This window comes from Gymnodraco acuticeps, unplaced genomic scaffold, assembly GCF_902827175.1.
Source record: "Gymnodraco acuticeps unplaced genomic scaffold, fGymAcu1.1, whole genome shotgun sequence".
Taxonomy (NCBI): Eukaryota; Metazoa; Chordata; class Actinopteri; order Perciformes; family Bathydraconidae; genus Gymnodraco; species Gymnodraco acuticeps.
In genome coordinates, this window is record NW_022990440.1 from 994,633 (window position 1) to 1,018,324 (window position 23,692).

The following is a 23,692-nucleotide window of genomic DNA, read 5'->3' on the forward strand; positions in this document are numbered from 1 at the left end:
CCCATGTAGAGGCCTATGGGCTTTTAGGTAGAGAGAAGCACACCCATCTCTTAAATGACTTTCTAGGAACACTAGAACGATCCACACGTGGGAATCATGAAAGGTGAGTCCTTCAAATTATGAAACACCTGCTGGATGTTATATGATGTTTTCACACCAAGATAATATACGTTATTATTTTTATAGAGTTTTGTATCTTCTTGATCTGCTTCATCAACCTGTTGCTGCTGGAGAGCTCATCGTGTGCTGGTGACTCAAGTGTTGGTAAGCAGTTCATCTTTATTAATCTTATTTTCTTATAAAACTTGAAGTACGAAACTGATATATTTCATCCCATGTCACGTTACGATTCAGTCTCTGAAAGTGCTGTTGCGCGTATGCTATAAACATGTTTCAGTTTCAAAAAAGTTGCATATTTTTGTAAAATTACAATTTCTTAAGGCCTTAAGTGTGACCTTTACTTTACCAATGTACCATTGTTGATCCTTTGGTACAGTGTTACTTAAGACTAATGCTGTAAATAATAAAAGGTAAATAGTAAATACAAATATATGTGTTATTAGTACCACTCTTATCTCTCGTCTTATTCACAGTTAAATAAGGGAGAAAGCTGCCGTGGTCAATTATCTCATTGAACTTCTGCAAGTATGAAGAGAGGACAGGAAGCCTGCAGAGAGTGTTAAAGATACGGGGGGGACGGGAAATGAAGTGCTAATTTAGTAAACTAGTTTCAGTGAAGACAAAGCAATATGCACCACTTTTGAACCTTCATTTATCCTGGTTTCACAGGTCTCATCATTAGACCACCACTTTGTAGTTTTATGGGGAAGCATAAAAAAGTATATTTTGTGTAAGATTCAATAGCATAACACACAATGTTTAACACACAGTAACATGAATTAGTTTAACATTTTCAGGTTGTCTGTGTCCGACTCTCATTTCCATATTGTTCAGAATCAATACATTATCTGAACTATCAGTCATTTAGTAAAGCAGGGCCTACACTGAGGGATCTATTCATTCTCAAAGTGTAATATGATTTCTTTCTTCGGTTTCAGTGAATCCCTGTTGTTCCTACCCCTGTCAGAACTCAGGAGTGTGTGTGAGATTTGGTACAGAATGCTACGAATGTGACTGCACTCGAACTGGCTTTTATGGAGTCAACTGCACTGTTCGTGAGTACTGCTACGTTTTTTATGTGAGACATAAATCTGCATGTCAACATCTGGGTGTGGGTTTATTTGAAAACAGTGGATATCTGTTCAACCTCTCATGTACCCCTTTTACCTCCATTGCTACTTTAATGTACACACTTATCCCCAATCTATCTATTTGTATGCTTGTGGTAATGTGCATTTAGAAACTTTAATACAAAAAAAAACATAACGGAAGTGCTCAATAGCGAGTAGCTAAAGGAATATTCGTTTTGCACTTACGGTATGTGTTTATTTTGGTTTTCATTCCTACGTTCAGAAATTCATTAAGCCTTAAAGGTGTCCTATCATGCAAAATGCACTTTTTTATATCTTTTATACATAAATATGTGTCCCTGCCGTGTCAGGGAACTCACAAAGTGTCAGAAAATAAAACCCTCTCTCTTTTCCTCCGTACCCACATCTCTAAAAATGGGGGTACAAAGGAGCTGATCCAGATTTGTGTCTGAGATGACGTAATATGCGAAATGTGGGCTGGCTTTACACCCACGGCCCTATCAGAAACGTCGCTATCAGAAACAATGCGAGACGTGTCTTGGACATAATATGGTCTTTGTTTACATTAGCAAGCATCACTAACACTCAGAGCTACTTTTTCAGCTCAGAGTACGCTAGAACCTGTTCTGGAGAGAGTATGTGTAAAAAATCAGAATATAAAAAGGTACTCACCTTGTAGTAAACCTGCAAGAGGAAAAGCATTTGAGCTCCATACTGTTTCAGAAATAATGCTTGATGTGGTTTGGAACATGATATGGCATTTAATCACAGCAGCATTTACTCATTTGTAAAGCATTAATACATTATTAATTAGGATTTGTCTCAATCCCTTACACAGGATGCTTAATTTGAATTGCTATAAAAATAACTTTTTCTTGATCTTTGTGTTTAGCGGAGCTCTGGACCAGAGTTCGTCTCATGCTGAAGCCGAAGCCTACGGCGGTTCACTACTTCCTCACGCACTTCCACTGGTTCTGGGACCTCGTAAACAACTCTTTCCTGCGAGACACATTCATGAGATTAGTGCTAACCGGTAGGTGAAAAGTCTCATGGTAAAGATAAAGTGCCACAGTAGGTACATCAACAAACCTCACTTGCAGCTAACATTCCTCAGCATTTTATTTAGTTATACTTCGCTAATTATATGATGTAAACTTCACATTGTCCCATTCTCCCAAAGTCAGAAGCGACCTTATTCCAAGCCCTCCGACCTACAATACTAAATATGGATACCTCAGCTGGGAGTCTTACTCCAACATGTCCTACTACACCCGTCTCCTCCCTCCTGTTCCTGAGGACTGCCCTTTGCCCATGGGAGCTAAAGGTGAGACCTGCAAAACTACACATAGCCGGCTGAGCTCTGAGAACAACTTTAAACAATTCTTTCACTACAGGTAAACCTCAGCTTCCTGATCCGAAAGTGTTGGCCGAGAGGTTTTTTAAGAGAAAGACATTCAGGCCAGACCCTCAGGGAACCAACATGATGTTTGCCTTTATGGCGCAACACTTCACTCACCAGTTCTTCAAGACAAACCAGGAAGTTCAAGGTGGCTTCACCAAGGCTTTAGGACATGGGGTGAGATTAAACTGACATTCTGTGCTAATCACTATATGACCCTTTCATTATTTTTTGATTTTGAATGTGTTTGACTTTTTAATTTATTAAGAGATGTATGTATTTCCATATTCCCAGGTAGATGCGAGCAATATCTACGGAGACAGCCTCATACGACAGCTTCACCTACGGCTTCATAAAGATGGAAAGATGAAATATCAGGTATTAAATACATTTATGACATTTTGGGAGAGCAGAGTGAGAGGATTAATACTACTCAAATGTGGGGTAATAATCTGCTCATCTAACTCACGAGTCACGACAAGGCAAACAACGTTGTTTTCCAAAATGTATTTTTGTTGTCATATCATTTAAAGGTGGGGTATGTCATTTTGGAGAAACCAGCTCGAGTGCACTAGAATTTGAAAATACACACACACACAAACGCGCACATGACCAATGAGGTCACGAGATAAGTTAGTGCACAGATGGAAGGCTGACAGGCAGGTAGGCCATCCAATCATTTTAGCCCGGCTAAAATGATTGGTCGTGCTTTTTAGAGTCCTACGGCTTCCACAGATGACATTTTAAAATGTATTTATTGTCAAAGCATTTAATATATTCATTGCTATCTGGATGTTAAGAGCATTCCATGGAATATAACAAAAAGTGTTTCTGAAATAAATTACATACCCCACCTTTAAGGAAGTCTATCTAAAGATCAGCCGTTAATAACTTTAACTTCCTGTATCATGATAACTGAGAATTGTGTAGTACATTTCCAGATACTATAGTAGTGATAATCATAAAGTGGTTAAAGAGAGAGAACACTCAAAGGCACATCACACTTTTATCTTGTGATCGAAAGCTTATCTGCTTGAGGCTTGAGTTAGTTTGTTGGGTAATACTTTTACCACCAGCAGCTATGCTCAAGTCTATAATGACATGCACAAAAACGTTTGGCAAGAATTACATTATTTTATTAAGAAAAATGCAAGACAAGAACGTTTAAATAACACAGAATCAAGGCTTCTCTCTCATATGTGGATTACTTGTTGTGTTTGTTACAGTTAGTAAACGGTGAGATGTACCCCCCAACAGTATCAGAGGTCCCTGTGCACATGGTTTACCCTGAACACTTCCCTCCAGAGAAGCGTCTGGTCACCGGTCAGGAGGTGTTTGGCCTCCTGCCGGGCCTCACCATGTATGCCACCGTATGGCTGAGGGAGCACAACAGAGTCTGTGACGTCCTGAAGGCGGATCACCCCACCTGGGACGATGAGCAGCTCTTTCAGACCGCCAGACTCATCATCATTGGTGAGCGTGTCAGGAGCAAACTCTTACAGTTTAAGTCTCAAACTGGAGTCAGCACCCACACACTCTCTCTCTCTGTGACTTAGTGATTGTAATACATATGAAATTATTCATATAAATTCATTTTGATCGTTTTTTGCCATTATATTGCGCAATCAACATTTACTTCATAATAATAAGTACAAAAATGTTCTCGAATAAGCTTCTCGTAACATAATAACACAATGAAAAGGCCTATATCAAAAGTTATTACTATTACAATAATTCAAGACCAAAAGGCAGCAAAAAAAACGTATGCAAACCTGGAACTACCAACATTTTTTGGTGGCAAAATGAGTGACATGATTCCCAAATTAGTGGTTGCCCCATACATTTCAGTCAATAGGCTAATCTATTCGTTGGCAAATTGTTAATTGTTTGAACAGTACAAGTTAAAATGTCCATCTTTATGCTTCTTAAAATGAGTTTGCCTCAGTGTATCAATCAATGATATTTGAGTGTTTTGTATCCCACAGGAGAGACAATCAACATCATAATAGAAGAGTACGTGCAGCACCTGAGTGGCTACCTGTTGGACCTGAAGTTCGATCCCACTCTGCTCTTCAACGCACGTTTCCAGTACAGCAACCGCATCGCTCTGGAGTTCTGCCACATCTACCACTGGCACCCGCTGATGCCTGACAGCTTCCTCATCGACGGCGATGACATCCCATACCCTCAGTTTATGTTCAACACATCCCTACTCATGCACTACGGGGTGGAGAAGATGGTGGATGCCTTCTCCAAACAACCTGCAGGCCAGGTAGATAAGCACAATCCACTGACTGTTAACAGGAATCATCTTCCATCTGCATAACACTTTTTAGATGTGAAGTTGGTTCCCTTTCTTTCTTAAGTCATCCACATCAAAGTTAACTTCCCCTTACAAATGCTTCCTAAATCTAAATGAGGCAACCTTCTCAGATATCGTTCATCAGCATCATGTGCACGCAACACTTTATTTCTGTTTAATGAGATGAATAGGTGTTAGATGTTGTAGCCTGCCAAGCTGAGCAACACATTAGTATTGTGTTCTGACTTATGGTATTACTAACAACTCATAATGAAAGTAACTTTTTGTCTGCGTTTCAGATAGGAGGAGGTCACAACTCGCATGTAGTTGTGCTTCAAGTGACAGAAAAGGTCATCAAAGAGTCACGAGCAACACGAGTGCAGCCCTTTAATGAATACAGGAAGAGGTTTAACCTAAAGCCGTACACCTCTTTTTATGAATTTACTGGTAAGCAGAAATATTGTTCAAAGTACAACCTTCTTCTGAAACTTTTTGATCCACCGCTCTGCCCCCTTTATTTCAATTGTTGCAATCTCTTTTATGTTTATGGGGTAAACTTTTGTCTTCATTTGTTATATTTTTTCCCCAACATAAAATTAATTCAGGAGAAACGTGAAAAACAATATTATCACTCAGTATTTCTTTACCCTGTAGCAACTCTTGCCAATTCTGTAAGCAAAATAAGATGACTAAAACTCACTTTTTGTTATCACATAAAGTTACATAATACACTCAACAATTTGGTTGTTGCAAAAACCTGAATAACAGAGCTGCTTCTCATATTTTGTTCTCATTTTGGTACATTTTTTCATCCATTTTCTGTCGACATCACACTGAGAGCAGACAAAACCTTTCGCCCTTTTCATAAATGTCTCTTTTCTCAGCCACTTCCCCCAAATTGCAAGTTGTTTTAAGGGGAAACTGGGGCTGAAGTGGTTTGCTGTCAAATGTAGCAACTGATGTTATCTCAAATACACGCAATACTGCTTTGTCACAGCGTTTTTTTAGCTAAATGCTAACATCTTCATGCTTACTTGCTCACGACATAGGTTAACATGTTGATTGTTAGCATGTTTGCCACTGTTTGGCTGGTTAGCATGCCAAAAGTTCATAATTAGCGCTAAACGGTATAGAAAATGTAGCAGAGTATTGCGGTAATGTCAGTCATTTTGCAGATATTCGAATATTAGCTAAACTAAAGTATTGACTGATAGGGCTGGTTTAACAGCTGTTTTATTTTTCCAAACAGATGACATTGAAATGGCCGAAGGTTTAGAGGAGCTCTATGGTGACATTGATGCTCTGGAGCTCTACCCCGGTGTCCTGCTTGAGAAAGCACGACCTAACAGTCTATTTGGGGAGAGCATGGTGGAGATGGGGGCTCCCTTCTCCCTGAAAGGCCTGCTTGGAAACCCCATATGCTCCCCTGAGTACTGGAAGCCCAGCAGCTTTGGGGGAGAGAAGGGCTTCAATATCGTCAAAACTTCCACCTTGAAGAAACTGGTGTGCCTAAACACCAAATGGTGTCCATACGTGGACTTCCATGTTCCAAGAAATGACGAGGAGCTGAAATCAAGGAAATCAAATTCTGAACTTTAATCAATTCATCTCAATCAGTTTATTACTATGCTGACTGTAGGGGACATTCTTTAGCTGCCAATGTGTTGCAAATTGTTCTCTTTAGGGATATTTTAATTCTACATGACATTTAGTGGTTTCAATCCTGCCTGCAGAGAGAGAGACATACTCTGAATCCAAGCAGGTCTACCTCCTGAAAACACAGGTGACAAATTCCATAGTTTCTGGAGCAGGAAAAAATATTTGCACTATCTTGAAAATGTTTTTTATTTGGTAATGGTAATTTTTTTTTGTGTATTTTCTATTTTCTTTCAGTGAGGGTATAACATCACCATATCTTCTTGAAAAATGTAATGTAACTAAAATAGTCATAGTAAAACATTTCTACAAAATATGATAAATATTCTGCAGACATTCTTGTTGCATGTTAATGGAAACACAACTCAAGATTTGAAGATTCAAAGATGTATTGTCATGTCATATGCTACGGTGTAGTTATGCAATTCATGAAAAAAGTAGGTCACTTGTTCCTCACCAGCGCAATTACAAGACATACATTTTTATAAAAATAAAATAAAATAGTCCAAAGAATAAAAATGTATTAATTCATCTTGGTTAAATTGACATGAATGTTAATAATCTAAATTATGAATTTCTAAATATAGTCACTATTTAGATAACTCACTTGGCAATTTGGAGTTTGAGCAAAACACTTCTGGCTGAGCAGCTGATCTTTAACACGTCTTCATCTCTTTTTATGTCTTTTAGATGTTTTGAGTGTGCATGTGCTTTATACATAAGTTTGACTTTACCATTGAAGGAATTTGAATTATATTTGAGACAATATGCTTTATTAAGATGGTAAACGTGATGCTTACCATTAGCACGTTAGCATGCCGACATTACCATCTAGCTTGTGCTGGGCAGCCTCACACAGGCACTACTGTATAATGTCTACAGACTCTTAGTATTGTTACTTTTTTTCCAGCTGTTTAATGAGTTTCTACACAATTGGAATATAGAGAAAAAATATACAATCACAAAACTAAGTCGCTAGATGTGATGTCTTAGTTTGAGTTCTCACACCAACTTAATGACAGGAAGACGATGTTGTGTCGCCTTGAATGTGTGAGAAAAGTGATCACACTTTACTGTGGTTTTGTTGATGTCCCAAAAGGGAACCACAGGTTTACTTCTCTGTTTCACGTTTAAACGTAGCAGTTACAACTTGTCAGTAACTTGTTTTCATAGAGCACAAAACCCCAACTCAATATCCTCTTAATATTATAAATTAACAAGACTTTTCAAAAGTCAAAGTTGTTGCTACTATTCTATTCTTAAATCCTACTAAAGTTATTCACCTTAAATCCCACGCTCTGACATTTGCAGAAAAGCTAGTAAATGTTTTTGCTGAACATATTTTAACCATACAATTTGAATTTGAACCTCATCTCTTTCCATCAAAGATAAACTTCAGTGGCAGCTCTTACCAATTTCATACAAACATTGAATGCAAGTAGGCGCATTTCAACCCAGTCTCACGGCATTTCGTGTTATAGTCACGATATTTAATCTATTGATTCGTGTCACACAGAACGATTTTAAAAGCAATGCATTTCTATTGGTAGTATGTTTCGTGCCTGCAACACGTCTTTTTGTCCGGTCGGGTCTTGGAAGACCGGAAGCTGTGCGGTTCATAAAATCGTTTTCTCACTCAATATCAAGCCACAATTATTGTTTTTATTTTAAATCGTATAATGTCGGACTTTTTTTGCCGTCAATGAGGAAAATAAATGGGGCTCAGAGCCTCAGAATACTGAAATATGTATTTTTTAAATCTTTTTTTCCTTCTAATTTGTTATTCTTTTCTAAATAACACACTGTTATTTACTCAACAATAACACACAATTATCCTTGTTTTTATTAATTTGTTCAATTCTATAATCTCTGGCTTTTTTGGCGTCCGTCAGGAACTGAATTTCAAAATAAAATAACCGGAAACAGACGTAGGCGATACACACCCACTGAACTGATTGCCCAAGATCCTCAGCTATGGTTTAAGCTCGGTGATTGGATGTTTTAGCCACAATGCACGTTGGTATATGGTGTTTATACGATATGAAATCCAAAAAACATAAACAAATAAAAAAAATAATACTTTAATCCGAGTGTGCTTGCTTTTCTCTTTGAAAGTCATCACATAACGGCATTGTAATACACGGTTTGGCTGCTTTAAATATTACACATCTGCCGTAGTTCTCTATTTATAGAGCCCTGATTAGCAGACCTTTGGAAAAACTGGAAGAACTGCCACCGAAACTGAATATGTGACGTGGATCATAAATATATCAGCAATTAAACAACATCTTCAATTTCTCTTCACACAATACGTCTCCTTGCAGTATCAACATTAATTCGGCTGACTTTTATATTTGATCCGATTGGTAGATAGGTTATATTTACCCCATAACGGTGCACAGCTGATAGAAAAGGACTTGTAGTTTTTAAAGATATTACTGATTTTTTTGAATATAAGAATGTCAATACTGGATTGAGAGAATAGTCAGGGGTTTTGGTTGATGGGTGATGGGGGACACATCTATGGAATCACAATTTCATTAGCTTACCATTAAATGACGGATATACCTTTCTGTCTATGTTTTACAAATCAGATATTAATGTGTAGAAGTAAAACATGTTAAATAGTATAGCAATATCCTGTAAAATTATGTGAAAACATGAATAAAACTACACATCTTCAGATGTTATACATAAGTGTCCTACACTATAATACAAAGTTATTATGGCATTGTATGCTCTGTGTACCTTGTGTGCACCGCCATAGTGGTTAAAGCGCGTTATTGAATTATTTTTTTAATATCTTATATTTGATGAAAAAAATATTAAGAGTACATACTTTCATAGGGGGAAAGTAGAAGGTCAATGATAGAAATATAGAATATAAAAAATCAAGAACATATTGTAAGTGATCTCTACAATAAAACAGTTTAGTGCCGGATGTACAAAGATATTAATAGGAGGATGTGCAAAACAGAAAAAGTAATTAACCTTTATTTAAAATGTAAAGAATACTTTAGGTTAAGGCAGGGGTGCCCAACCTTTTTTGAACCAAGAGCTACTTTTAAAGTTGCCAGTCTGCCGAGATCTACCAGTCCAAATAGTGAGGCGTTGCCATTACTGACAGCCTACTACCAGGTAAATACACACTTCTACTTGTATAAAACTGACCTTTGTACGATTAATACTTCATAAAATACTGCAGATCCTTTATCTTACCTCTTTCTAATCTACACACATACAAGTATTTAACTGAAGTTACACAACAGTGTTGTTGATACATAGTTGGAGTTTATTCACACGTCACATACTACAGTGGGTAATGTATTCAAGAAACATTGAACAGTGCTGCCACATATGACACAGGGAAAAAAGAAAATACTCTGAACCCTTTCTTTGCCATTATATAAAAATAGTGTTGCTACAAAAGTATAAATTAGGCTTACTAATAAGACAACTCAGATCTGAAGCTACACAGGAATCTGCTGCCAAAGTGCAATAAAAAAGACAAAATGAATAGAATCAAACCCTTTTTTGTAGCATTTTAGTAGAGTATAAAAAGAAATGCCTTTAAAATAGGATGCAAGCAAAACTAGTTTCTTAACCTGAATTGATAATAGACTATAATCAATTTAAACAGAACAGATCTGAATGTTTGCATTCTTATACCATTTTGTACAATAATTATAATGAATAAGTTCAAACAAACTCAAACTTACAGCTGATTAATAACGGTATCTAACTTGAGTTTTTATTATATCAAAAACCTGTTGAAATGCTACTGTTATTTTTACTGTCCCCCAAAAGCGTGTTGGCAGCCTCCAGGAATTATTTCACAACTTCGCCGTCTTTGAAAGACTTCATGTGTTTCGCAAGAACGTGACTGATACGATAAGATGCTATGGTAGCAGCCTTGCTCTTGTTGTTGGGCCTGGTGAAAATGGACTGCTGTGCATTTAGCTGTCCTTTCAGGTCCCTCACCTTTTGGGAGCGTAGGGCAGAATTAGGAGGGAATTCCGTCTCGCAGCGTTTGTGTACTGTTTTGAAATGCCGCTCCTAAATAACCCTTCTTCGATAAAGCCACGCTCGCATTGCAGATGAGACAGATGGACTTTGAATTGGAATAGATACAAAAATAATCATCCTCCCACTCGGAGTGAAAATTATATATTTTGGGCTTTTTTGCTTCTGCCGTAATTGCGGTCTTGTGTGTGTGCGGACTGTCACTCCTGTTGACACGGACAACGTCAGCGAAATAGTGCCCACTGCCCACCAGCCACGCCCCGACACATGGGGTCACGCCGGCCAATCACAAAGCTTTGATGCATTCAAGTGCATTATTCTGGCACAGGAAGATTATTTTACAGGACATTAACGATAAAACAGAATGTTGTTGTTATATTTTTAGACACATCTCGTGATCGACTGGGAATCTCCCCGCGATCGACCGGTCGATCGCAAGCTTACGAAAATGTTCTTATTATGATAACATATACTATTATTAATGGAAAATCATTTGTCAATAATGACAATATGCCCGCTGTATTCATAAATCGTGATTTATTACAACTTTCCATGCTCGCTTCAGATGTTACACGACCGCTCCGAACAAAACAGCTTTCGCCGGTTAGTGACGTCACGCACGTCACGGTACGTCACGAGTAGAACACTTGTTGAATAATACACTAACTATATGATTTCGGACTCTGGCTCGGATATTTAGACAGAATTGAGTGACAGTGAATCGTCAATACTCGGTGCACTTTCAAGAAGAGGAGAATTGTATTGAAGAGGATGCCGGTGTGGTGGAATCAGATCATGCGGGCGAGTCTAACGTGGTGGAACCAGGGGCGGATCTACAGGGGGGGCAAGGGGGGCAGCTGCCCCCCACTATAGAGCCTTGCCCCCCCCAGCTGCCCCCCTAACTTTTGTTTCCCTAAAACTGTACTAAAACCAACCTACACTATTTCCACAAGCTTCTCAAGCAACAAAACAAGCATTACATTAGTTAAAAGTGAATCATTTTAAATATAATTTTAGGCCCGTTAAAAACGCAGCTACGGCCCTGCATTAAACTGCAGAGCGGCGTTCACACAGACCGCGGCTCACACCGCTGCAGAGAGGGAGCGAGCTGTCCCAGCACCTATATGGATCAGCTTCCCCTGGGAGCATTTCCCTTTCCACTAGTTTTGTTTTTACTAAGGACGAGAGCTTGAAACTAAATATTAATAAAACGCTGCCGTTTGAATCGAGAGCGTTTAACAGACGGGCGCTGTTTGGGGCGTTACGTTACAAAATACTACGCAGACAGCGCTAGCTGGGAGATCGATCACTTTGCTAAACTACGCGGTAGCCTACTATTAAATCCACGTAAACTACACATCACAGCCATGAGGCCAGATCAATGAAACCAGGATACATCCTTTACTGTAAAAACTGGATCCAAACACAGCTGCCTGTGTGCGCTTGATCAATACTTTCTGATGTTATATGATATGCTACATATTAGCTAGGCTACATGGCCCTAACACCTAAAGTTATACAAGCATTTGTACCAGTGCTTTGCACAAGTAGACTCTTGCAGGCCAGAGTATAGGAGTGATTCAACAACAACACAAAGACATATGAGAAGTGATCAGGACGAACAGAAAGAGGAAAAGGAAAAGAGAGTTCACTGAAGAGACCAGGAAAGTCAGAGCAGGAGGAAGAGGAGGAGATGAAGAGACCAGGAGGGTCAGAGCACGAGGAGGAGATGAAGACATTAGTGAAGAAGAAGAAATGTATGTGAGGAATAAAGATGAAGTATCAGAAAGAGGGCCAGAGGCAGGGATCAGGAGGCAGATGAAACTCCAGCTGGACCACATGGTATGTTCTTATTCTCCTTACATATTCCATTACAGCAGCACAATCTAGCAGCTCTTAGTATTGACAAATATTGATTGAAATGTGTTGCTGCACAGGTCACCTTCAGCTCTCTGAAGAGATGGGTGATGTCATTTGTGTACTTAATTATAAATTGAAATGTTGAGTTTGTCAATCTTAATCTGAAAATACAAAAACTGAAATATAGGTAAGAGAAGAAACTGACACTTTTGTGATGTAATTCCCTCAATGCAGATCACACATGGACTGATCCATTATTTTAATAGGAGGGTAAATGGTATGGCGTGACGGGGTTGAAACAAACTGAGGGACAATATTGCAATTTCATAGATAATTCAAGTATTTTTTCAGAATGTCTTTTTGATCAGTTAAAGTTGACAAGCATATGATTATATTAGCAGCAACATTTTGGGATAATTGGCCATTTTGATTGGTTTGATATTAAATTAATATGTAATAATGCTGAGTGAGGACATGCAAATATGTCTGTCTAATACTAAGAAAACCAATTTTTTTCAAACTAAATATATATTTAGTTTTACATTGTAATGCAAAAAAACCTGTTTCATTAATTCATTGCTTTAAAATACATTTTGTAGTTTCCTTTCATTTAAAATGGTTGAGGTAAGCTTGGGGGACTCAAAGAGCACCCGATTGTTTGTCTGAACACCTTGTTTCTCTTGTGCATTAAGAACACTTGTGTTAGGGCATGAATTAACAATAAATAGGTTATATACAGTATAACATACCACGTACTGTCCGCCCTCCCATGCCACCCTGGCATGACCTCTTGCCCCCCCTTTGCCCCCCCATGTAAAATGTTCTAGAACCGCCACTGGGTGGAACCATACCAGTTTGAGCCACAGTATTCACGTAGCGGTAGAGATACAGACGGGAACGAACATGGGGATGGTGATCCTGGATTTGGCGGAGATCCGGTGCGGCAACAGAACACAGACTGGTATATATTTGACTTTAATTCATAGAGATTCTCAATAAATAGTAAATCAATAATAATACATCGTAATGTAGCAGGCACACTTAGCTCAGGCAACAGAACACAGACTAATATAGATTTGTCTATAATTCATAGAGATTCTCAATAAATAGTAAATAAATAATAATAACTCTGCTGAAAAAAACAGCTTAGATCAATTTAGCTGGTCAGGCTGGTGTAAATTGACCAGCCAGTCGATATTAGGCTGGAATGGTTGGCTGGAGAGGGGTTTTGGACACTTTAGCTGGCCAAGATGGCTGGTTTATCCATCTATCACCAGCTTATGTTTAATAATAGTATTAAATATACCATGCTGGAAGCTTACCAGGATTCCAGGTGACCAGCATACATTAAATACTGGTATGATTATTTAAACAAGAGAACATAAATATATTACAAAGATTGATTGTGTCATGTATTCTGGTATCTACCAAAATAAAGGTATCTGTCAATCTGGTATCTTTCCCAATCTGGCCTCCATTTCTGTGTGTTGAAGCTACTTCTTGAAGCAAACTGAAAATAAATGTACAGATATAAGTACACTGCAAAAAGAAAACTTGACATTTACGTTAACATTTGGGCTGCTGTGGTTGACAGAACTTGACTGTTAAAGTATGGTAAAATACATTACAAATTACAGTCGGATGGCATAGACGTTACAGTCAACAATTGCTTATGGTGAATTACAATGGCAAAAACTAGAGCTAGTGTACCACGGTGCAGCTGTATTATCTGGGTAATAGAAGAATCGGATCAGGATTCGGTATTGGCAGACAATCAATATCAAATGAATCGGATCATTATTAGCATCAGCATTTGATCACCTTTGTCGACTTGCAGCCTAAATACAAAGATAACTCCACTCCTCTCCTACCACTGCTTACCTCTAATGAGCTTTGGTAGAACTAGTATCCGAGTCATGGGGTCCATAACTGACTGAAGACATGTGGAACAGAGTCCCAGACAGGAAACTGGAACTTTGAACAGGTGTTTGCATCTTTTCTGCCTGAAGATACACAACTTCTTGATCAGGTGTTTGATGTGGGCTGGCATGATCCTTTCTGCAAATAAATAAAGAAAACATTTTTAATAATAGTAATGATGGTAACAACAATAATATTAGTAAAACTATTTATATAGCACTTACACAATTGCAAAGTGATTCTCACAACAAAAATAAAGAACAAAACAACATCAACAATAAAAAAACAAATTATTATAGAATATTAACCCTCCGGTATCACTGTGGACGTTTTTGTCCATATGGGTCATTTTTCACTTTTCATTTTGCAATAACTTTGGTTTCGTTGGTGCAAATGGCCTGATTTTTTGTAACAAGGCTATTTTCTCGATCTATTTTGGAATTCCAATTTAAGTTTTTCAAATCGGTCTTTAATTCACTGTGTAACAAATCGACTACGCAAATTAGTCATTCGAGACAAAAATGTCCACTGCAAAATGCTTTGATAAAAACATTATATTAAAAGGTTTTTTTCACAACCTTTTTGGGTTCAATCTTTAAAACAACTTCCACCATAATAGAAAATATTAAAAATCTAATCATTTCCAGGATTTTAACCCTTTAAATGCCATTTTGAATACATGAAACGGCTGGTTTTTTTCATGATGAAAACAGAGAAAATGTGTTTTTTTCCTAAACATACATATCTGGGGACTGGCTCTTTTTTTTTTATAACAGTCTTGGATATGTCAAAGATTAGCAACAAAATGGATTTTTTTGCATTATTAGTTTTTGCACAAAATCAGATTGAACAAAAAAGTTACAAATTAGTCATTCGGGACAAAAATGTCCACTTCCAAAAACTGCTCTAAAATGACAACAGATTAATATTTTTTAAAACTTTTTGGGGTTAAATCTTTCAATCAACTTCAGTCCTGATCAAAAATACCAAATGTTAAATTATGTTCAGGATTTTAACCCTTTAACTGCCAGTTTGAAAACATGAATTTGCGTTTTCTATGAAAAACATGCACAAAAAAGCAGTTATTTTCCATATAATAAATGTTGGGGGGGGGTCGGCTTTTCTTTTTTTTTAACACAGTCTTGGATATGTCAAAGATTAGCAACAACATTGATTTTGGTTGATTATTAGTTTTTGCACAGAATCAGATTAAACAAAAAACTCACACATTAGCCACTCGTGTCCCATCCACTCCCATTATAACCACATCTTTTGATCTCTCCGCCATACCGGTATAAAATCATGCATTTTGTAATGTCGGGGTTTTATATTGGAGGAAAATAGTTACATTTGTCCTTTTTACTGTAAAAACCAGATGTGACATTTTACCATTGAATTACATGCTTGTCATTTCTTGGTTTCTTTGCCTGTTGTATAATGGGGCCCTGACAGCCATTGGAATACATGTATGCAACTAATATGATGTAGGTGTGTTGGTATAGATGTGGAAGAGTGGTATCAGCTGAGAAATGTGTGTGTCTGGATGTACAGTGTGTGTGTGTGTACAGAGACAACAATATACAGTAGATTTGGTTTACAGCAAGTCGCAGTTTTCACCTCACCTCATATCTTTCTTTCTTTCTCTCTCTCTTTCTCTCACTCCCAAACTCATACACACTCTTACATATTAAACCTCCTTATACCTTGTATGTGTGTGAGTGATTGTGTGTGAGAATGAGACAGGAGTAAGTGTGCTCTCATGGCGTTTTGTTTTTCATTTGTGCTGTCAAACTCGGGTTTGAGTCCAGCATGAACCTTTTTGTTATTTTCATGTCCATGCACACTGATTATGTTTGAATAGAGGATTCCTAATATTGTTTTCCGAGACCAACATTAATGACCCATCAGCATTTTAAAGTCTAAGTACCTGCACATGCAGCAATGACATTTCTGCTGCTATCTTTGCAAAATGAGTTAACAGTCACATCTTATCTGGATGAGTGCTGCAGAATACTGTTTATATAAAGGGATAAATGTGTGTGTAGTCTTTCATATTAAACATGATCGCTGGTAGATAGCCACAGAAGTCGTAACACAGTTTAACCTGGGCGGATCCCATTTTTCCCTGGGCGGATGTTTACCTGAGAGGATCACAGTTTACAGTTCACAGCTGAAGACTTCTCCACGCTGCTTTCAAACTGTGAGTAAAGAACATGTGCTTCACTTGGAGGCTGTCTGAAGGTGTACACAGGTCTCAGATGGACTTGGTATCACATTAAGAACGATATTCAGTAATAAGTCTGGCAACAATAGCTGGTTTAAATGATTTATTGGAGCTCGCAATGTTTTGAACAGACATCCCCAGTCAACTCGTTTTTCTTTTTGTAGTCCCCGCTGTTCGCGTCCGGATATCTCCATCGTAACCACAACCTCACACACTGGTACTGAATGTGCATCAAAGTCTTCCTACCGAGCCAAATATACCAAAAGATGTATGTAAACGACAGAAGAAGCGATCGAAAATCACCCCAGTTGATCGGGAAACCAGTTGATCGGGAAACCAGTTAACGAGGGAACCAGTTAATCCGGAACAACGGCACCTATACGTTTTATTTTTTAAATACTGTTTGTTACACTAAGCATTATTCAAAGAGAGGATGAAAACAATACCTCTGCAGATCAAACAGCTAAATGCCTGTTTGACTTCTGGCCTTGGTACTACCAAGTCCTGGCTGGCTGCCACTATGTCAGAAATCTTCCTGGTGACTTCTTCAAGTCTTTGGGATGCATCTAGCAGTTCCTCCACCTTGTTGCTCAGTGTGTGGACTTCAGATAGCTCATTTCTGTTTTTGTCACATTTTGAAAATAGTTTAAGTATTAGCAGTCATTTAAGATTTTTTCTTCATTTTATTAGAGATAAAAGAAAGTTATGTATTCCATGGCAAATTAGATGATGCTAAATAAACAAGAGCAGGTGGAAACATTTCATTTCTTGAAATTACATTTAAAGGATATTGTTTATAAATGCTGATTGTAGAACGGATGTTGACTGTGACTCTTCATACCATGTGCTGACCCACAGAGTACTGAGGTGTGCTACAGTGAAGCCCATGCTTATGCATGTCTGCCCCAGATGGCAAACGTATATAGCCCTCGAGCTGCAAAAATGCTAAATGGCCAGAAAGCAGCCTTTTTCAAATAATGAGAGGGTTTTGCCAGTCGGTTGTTAGCGAGAAAAATAAAGTGAAATGCTGCATATCGTGACCCTTCAGTTTGAGTGCTATCCCTTCTTTACACGTTAAATTATTTCCCTTATTGATAGACCAGTTCAAACCTTCTCCAGACAAAATCAGTTTTGTTATCCAACCACACCTGCTTCTTGAGCCTCTTCGACGCCATTGCCTGAAAGCAAAGCTCTCAACAGCATGGATCTTTCTTGCATTCGGCTTCCAGTACAAAGACCAGGGGCGTCGCCTGGGGTAGGCATCCGGGGCTAAAGTTTTTTCTTTAGCCCCGGACAAATTCTCCCTCAATAATATAATACATTATTAACCTACTTTACCTATAGGACGGACGGCAGAATTGTAATTTCCCATGTTCAGTGAATGCAACACAGAGGCAAGACGACGCCACCAGACCAATCAGAGAGTTGCATGGAAATAAACGTGTTTTATTGGCTGACAGGTACGTACCTCTCCTCTGTGACAATGTTTAAACTTTAAACTGTCAGCCCCGGACGCGGAGATTCTGAAGATGGACATTAGACATTTCTTTAATAAAAAAGACGACAATTCTCAAGTGGTGGCTCACACAACAACCCCAGAGCCACCACCTGAGCCAGATTAACAAGGTATGTACCTGTCAGTAAACTTACAAGTTATGCGAACATGTAAGCAAAGCATACATTATAGCTACGTTGACGTTACTTTGAATCGCGCGGGTAAGCTAAACCGTTAGCAAGTAGCTATAGCTAGCCAGATATATTAAATAAACACTTTGTCATACAATCTAAATGTTGTGTTTTTTAGCGTTACTTGGTGATTTCAAAGAAAGTAATGTTGACTTACTGTCTGTGTTCGACATGAAGCTAGAAGCTACCTTACAGTAGTACACAGTTGATCCTGATTCCTGAGTCCTGTCAGTTAAAGTGTTTCATAGTTAGCTTAGCTAAGCATCAACCTATCACTGAAATATATATATATGGATGTTATGTGACAGTATTTCTGAGAAAAAGTCAGCTGAAATGGTGGCATAGTTGCCACTGCTTTACGTGTCGACAGCATGTTTGAACCAAGCGGCAAACTCTGGGGAAGAGCCGGGACGCCAATACGGAAGTGCCACACACTGCAGTTCATATATTGGCCGATAGGGACTGACTGCAGAAAGGAGCAATTTCCATAGACCCCCATGTTAAAATGCCCAACTTTACAGCAGAAAAAAACATGTTTCTACCCATGGATGCAATAAATATTATTATAAATATAGTTAGGTTCAACCTTCATGATTATGGATCTGTGAGTGAATTGTTTTCTAACACGACCCTTTTATTTATATTAGGTCTTAACGTTTTTGCATAAATTAGGGCGTGGTCACATTGAGTGACGGCTCTGTCAAGTGACTGCTGCTGCTAGCTTCTTGTCTCTCTGCTGCTGCTCCGTGAAGCTAGCTACAGGGACTCTGCCTGCTCAGTTCATCCAGGAAACACAACTTGAAGCCGGCCGTGGTTGTTTGTTCTTCATGCTTATATATCGGACTATTGTGACTCGCTCTGCGGTTAAAACAGACGGTGCATGAATGCGGTTTTGCGGTAAGTGAAATTCGAGTACTTATTTATGTGTTAATGATTTTAATCGGCTACGTAATGAATGTTAAGGCTTGGTTTAGTTGTAAGCGAGTGGTAGCTACATCGGTGCTAACGATGCTAATCGTAGCCTCCAAGTTAAAATAATAGACTGTATATAAAGGTTAGAACGAAATAGACAAGTGTTAAGCGTTAAGTGGGATAATACTGTAGAACAAACGGCTTCTGCTTGAGGTTGATAAAATAAGGTCATCCTTGTAACTTAGAGAGATATTTTATTATGTAGGAACTGTATGCATCGCTAAGGTTAATTTAAATTGGCTATGCTCAAGTATGTAGACAAGCTAACGTCGAAGTAGTGTATGTGAAATCAACCTCACAATAAGATGTGTGTATATTACAATTAATGTCATATTTCAAGATGATTAGTTAAATATTACAATATGGTTGGTTGAGCTGGAGCATTATTGAGCTTACACGTTAACGTCACAGTCATCTGAAGAACGAACCCAAACCTTGTTGTTTTTATTAATTTCATTACCAAATGGGTATCAAATAAACAGTAAGCATTGGTAACACAACTTCCAAAGTTACAGTAAAATAAAAAGGACCCTGACTCGGACAATACACAATCCAACATGTTCAACAGAAGAGAATCAGTTATATTGTTTGTACACATGGTACTTTACATATATATATATATATATATATATATATATATATATATATATATATATATATATATATCTGTTTGTTTAAAGTGTCCAGGTGATGGCTGGACCAGAGAGTGAGAGACAGAACTGGACTCCTCACAGCAGTGAACTTCAGCACAGGTACAAAGACTCTTTTTTTCATACTGTACAAAGAATCAAGAAAGATATTGGTTTAAATGAATGAAGTATTGACTTGAATACACTGATATACATTCCATTAAACAATACTAAATACTAGATCACCTACACATCAGTTAAGTTGAGGGTTTTATCCATGCAACAAGTTACATTTAGATGTTATTGTTAACAAGCAATATGACTTTGTCAGCTTTCTAATTTAATGTATTGAAGGCAAAGATATTTAACATATAGTGAGAACTGCTACTTTTTATCTCTCAATATTGTCTGAAAAAACGTGGTAAAAGTGATTCTTTCAGTGAGACAACAGAGCAAGCTTCTACAGTTGCGCTACGTTTTGATAACAGTTCAATATTATTTTGATAATAACATATATTTCAATGTTGATGAACTTCATACTGTTCATTCATAATCTGATTGTCTTTGTAGCTCATTGTTGAAATAAAAAAAAAACATTACAATTACAAAATAATTATATCTACAGCCCCTAAACACACAAACACACCACTTTCATAAATAACACACTTGTTCTGCAATAATATGTTTTATGTTTCCTGTCATTTTTGTTAGGAAAGGACATGCCTGAAAGACAGGACATTTTCTCCTTCTCTGAGGGTCAAGAAGAATATCCAAGAGGAACATTAAAAGCTGATGTTATGAGATTTTAAGACCAGTACAGGACATTCACTAAGAAACTACTTTTATTGTAAAAACAGTCAGCTGATCGAATGCAGCTATTTCCACATCTACACTCCATCGGCTGATTATTTCTATTTGTCTCACTTTATGAGCTTCACAACATGTACCTTGTTTTGCAACGTCACAAATAAATGGGGCCAATCTTCAGTCAGATGTGAATGTGTAATCTAACATTTTCAGTAAGAATAATGGACAAAAGGAGTGCAAATACAATTTATTGAAATGTGAACCAAAAGTTAATCAAATGTTTTAAATAAAAAGCACATATGGACAGAAGGTGCAAACCTATTAAATGTATTAAACACATTTAGTCAAATAAAGTGACCGACTAGGCCTGTGCAGTTGGTATCAGCTTTGCCCAGCATGGGCTCCTCCATCAGGCCTGGTCCTCCTCGCAGAGGAAAGACCCTCAGTCCTCTCCAAACCAACAGACAGGACGTCCATCACACGGAGGTTTCTCCCTGAAGTCTCTGCTGCTCTCTGGACACCACGCTGTCTCAATCCGTCCACACTGAATATGAGATTGGGAAAATTAAAATAATAAATGCTTTAGACAATAAGAAACATAAAGTTGACTGTTGAGTTGCTCAGTTTTGTTAGATTGTCAATACTATTACTGTATAACTAATATCTCAGGTTAAGAGGCACATTCAAATAAAGATTGGTCTTTAAATACATTTTGTCTTTTGAATTGTTTGTCTAAAGTCAAGGATCTATAACTGGTACTTAGTTTTAATGATAGTCTGGTTATTATGCTGTTTGGAGGAGGCCTCACAGGTAAGAGCGCTAACTAGCTACCATCACATGTACCTTAGCTTGACTTAAATGTATTAAACGTATAGTTAAGTGATATCAAAATATAAATAACTAATGTCATGCAAACATATTAATATTTGCTTGATTCCAGTGTTGAATTTAGCACAATTGCATACAAACCTTAAGGGGTTTTAAGATTCTGAAGTATTATGCTAAAAGCTCAATAACTTAGATTATTATTTATAGTTTTGCTGAATAGTTTCATGTCCGCTTACCTTAGAAACGTAAAATGCGACGGCAGCGTGCAGATGGGGAGCATGTTAGCTTAGCTTGGTAGCTTCAGCTAGCTCTGGAACTTCCAGCTCGGTGGCAGCTCGGCTCCGCCTCTTTGCCCTTATTTGGAGAAGGCGGGAGTTGAACTCTGGCGTCACTGTCGAGCCGTTAGTGGCCGACTCCGCCTACTAAGGGCTTCACGGCAACTCTGCAGAATCCTATGGGTGACGTCACGGACCCTACGTCCATTTATATATACAGTCTATGGTTTGAACGTATTTGCAGCAGTAAATGTGGCTGTCTGGCCACTGACGTTGCCATAACAACAACACCTGCATTTAAATGTGCAACCTCTTTTTGTGACAGATTTTGCATGAAAATATAATTCTTCTGATTTTATATTTCCTATTGACAGCTAGTTTCTATGTGAACATTATGAGATGGACAGCCAGCTAACAAGCTTTTTATACAAATATTTCAGATCAAAGCCAATCCAGTGGGGCTCCTGAAAGGGAGCAAGGGACACTATGCTCCCAAATATTAAGCCTTGACCCGCATCTTAAAATTGATATGATCAAAAAATGATCTGCATTGTCGGAGGCCTTTTTTCCTCATTATCATGTCAAATTGTACAGCTTTCCTTAGTGTTGAATGCAGAAAGATGACTATATTCAGGGGTGCACATAACTTTTTTGCCCTGGTTCTCAAAGGAGCACCTGGAGATGTTGCTTGGTGCTCATCCTTAAAATGAAATAAACCGTAACTTTTGAGGGGGTCTTGACTTTATTTGCCAGACACACGGCACTGAACACACATGCAGAGGTGAACACAGAACACACATGCAGAGGTGAACACAAGACAACATTAGCACGACCAGTAATCCTACAAGCTGTCATCACTACCCTCCTGACTGTTCTCCTCACTGTCTTCCTCTCTGTCAGACATGGTAGCTGATGATGTAGGCCTACTTCTTTCTCTCTGATTGAGTCTGTGATTAGCTGCTTGCATCCACAAGTCAACAGCTGGTTTTGGGTCGAAAGTCTCTTGTTGTCATCTTAGACAAGTGGATGTAATCAAATAAGTATGTGAACATAACCAATAACCTACCATAGCAAATAACAAATGAATGTAACTTATTTTATTTATGTTGTTCATTCATATCTTATTTTACCTTAACATTTATTTATTTATGCATATTTTTTTATCTCTCCAGTTTTAAAGGATATTTTTGGTTACTGTCCTATAGTATACATTGGAATGATTTCAAACCTGTTTATCCCAATAATTATAAAGGAGTGCCTTGAAAATATGTGTTTACATAAATTGTGACCAAACTGTTTGAACTTAGACTAAAGTGAACTATCTAAACACTCAGAGTCCTTTACCTCAATGAGCTGTAGTATCAGCCTCTCAGTCTGACTGGAGAGGACTCTCCCTCCACATTATTGTAGAAACATCTTCTTCTTCCGTTAGAGCGGCTAGCACCAGATGCTAATAACAACAGCGCAGGAACCGGTGCACCCTCCCTCTCTCCCACGCTCACTCGCACTTTGGCTGTGAGCTGCGGGCGCCAGATAAGCCAATATCCCCCATTTTCATCACTTACAGCGCCCATCGTATAGGGCAAATGAAACGTGTAACCGGGGTGAAAAGGGTGTTACATTTACTTAATTGTGAATATTGTTACATCAAGGCCGAAAATTAGGATGAGCCCCAACGGTCAAAAATGTTTTTTTCCCTCCCAGAGCTGCCAGCGCAGCGCCTCCACAGATCTGGCGCCCTAGGCGAACATCTATTACGCCAGTGCTACGGGCCGGCCCTGAGTTCATATCATAGGTTCATATGCAACTCGCAAATATATTTCTCTCTTTCTCTCTTCTCTTTTCTCTCTTCGCTCTCCTCTCTTCTCTATTTTCTCTTCTCCCTTCTCTCTCTTCTCTC

The 23,692-nt window shown here is 38.2% G+C and overlaps 1 protein-coding gene across 1 annotated transcript; it reads left to right on the forward strand.

The window, feature by feature from the left end:
• ptgs1 (prostaglandin-endoperoxide synthase 1) lies at nucleotides 1-8,653 on the forward strand. Its single transcript, XM_034225346.1, has 11 exons — nucleotides 1-103; nucleotides 187-264; nucleotides 1,059-1,175; nucleotides 2,104-2,244; nucleotides 2,392-2,535; nucleotides 2,606-2,787; nucleotides 2,905-2,988; nucleotides 3,837-4,083; nucleotides 4,596-4,882; nucleotides 5,212-5,359; nucleotides 6,162-8,653. The coding sequence occupies exons 1-11, from the start codon at nucleotides 97-99 to the stop codon at nucleotides 6,509-6,511; spliced, it is 1,785 nt and encodes a 594-aa protein (XP_034081237.1). The 5' UTR covers nucleotides 1-96; the 3' UTR covers nucleotides 6,512-8,653.
• Nucleotides 8,654-23,692: the final 15,039 nt, after the last annotated feature.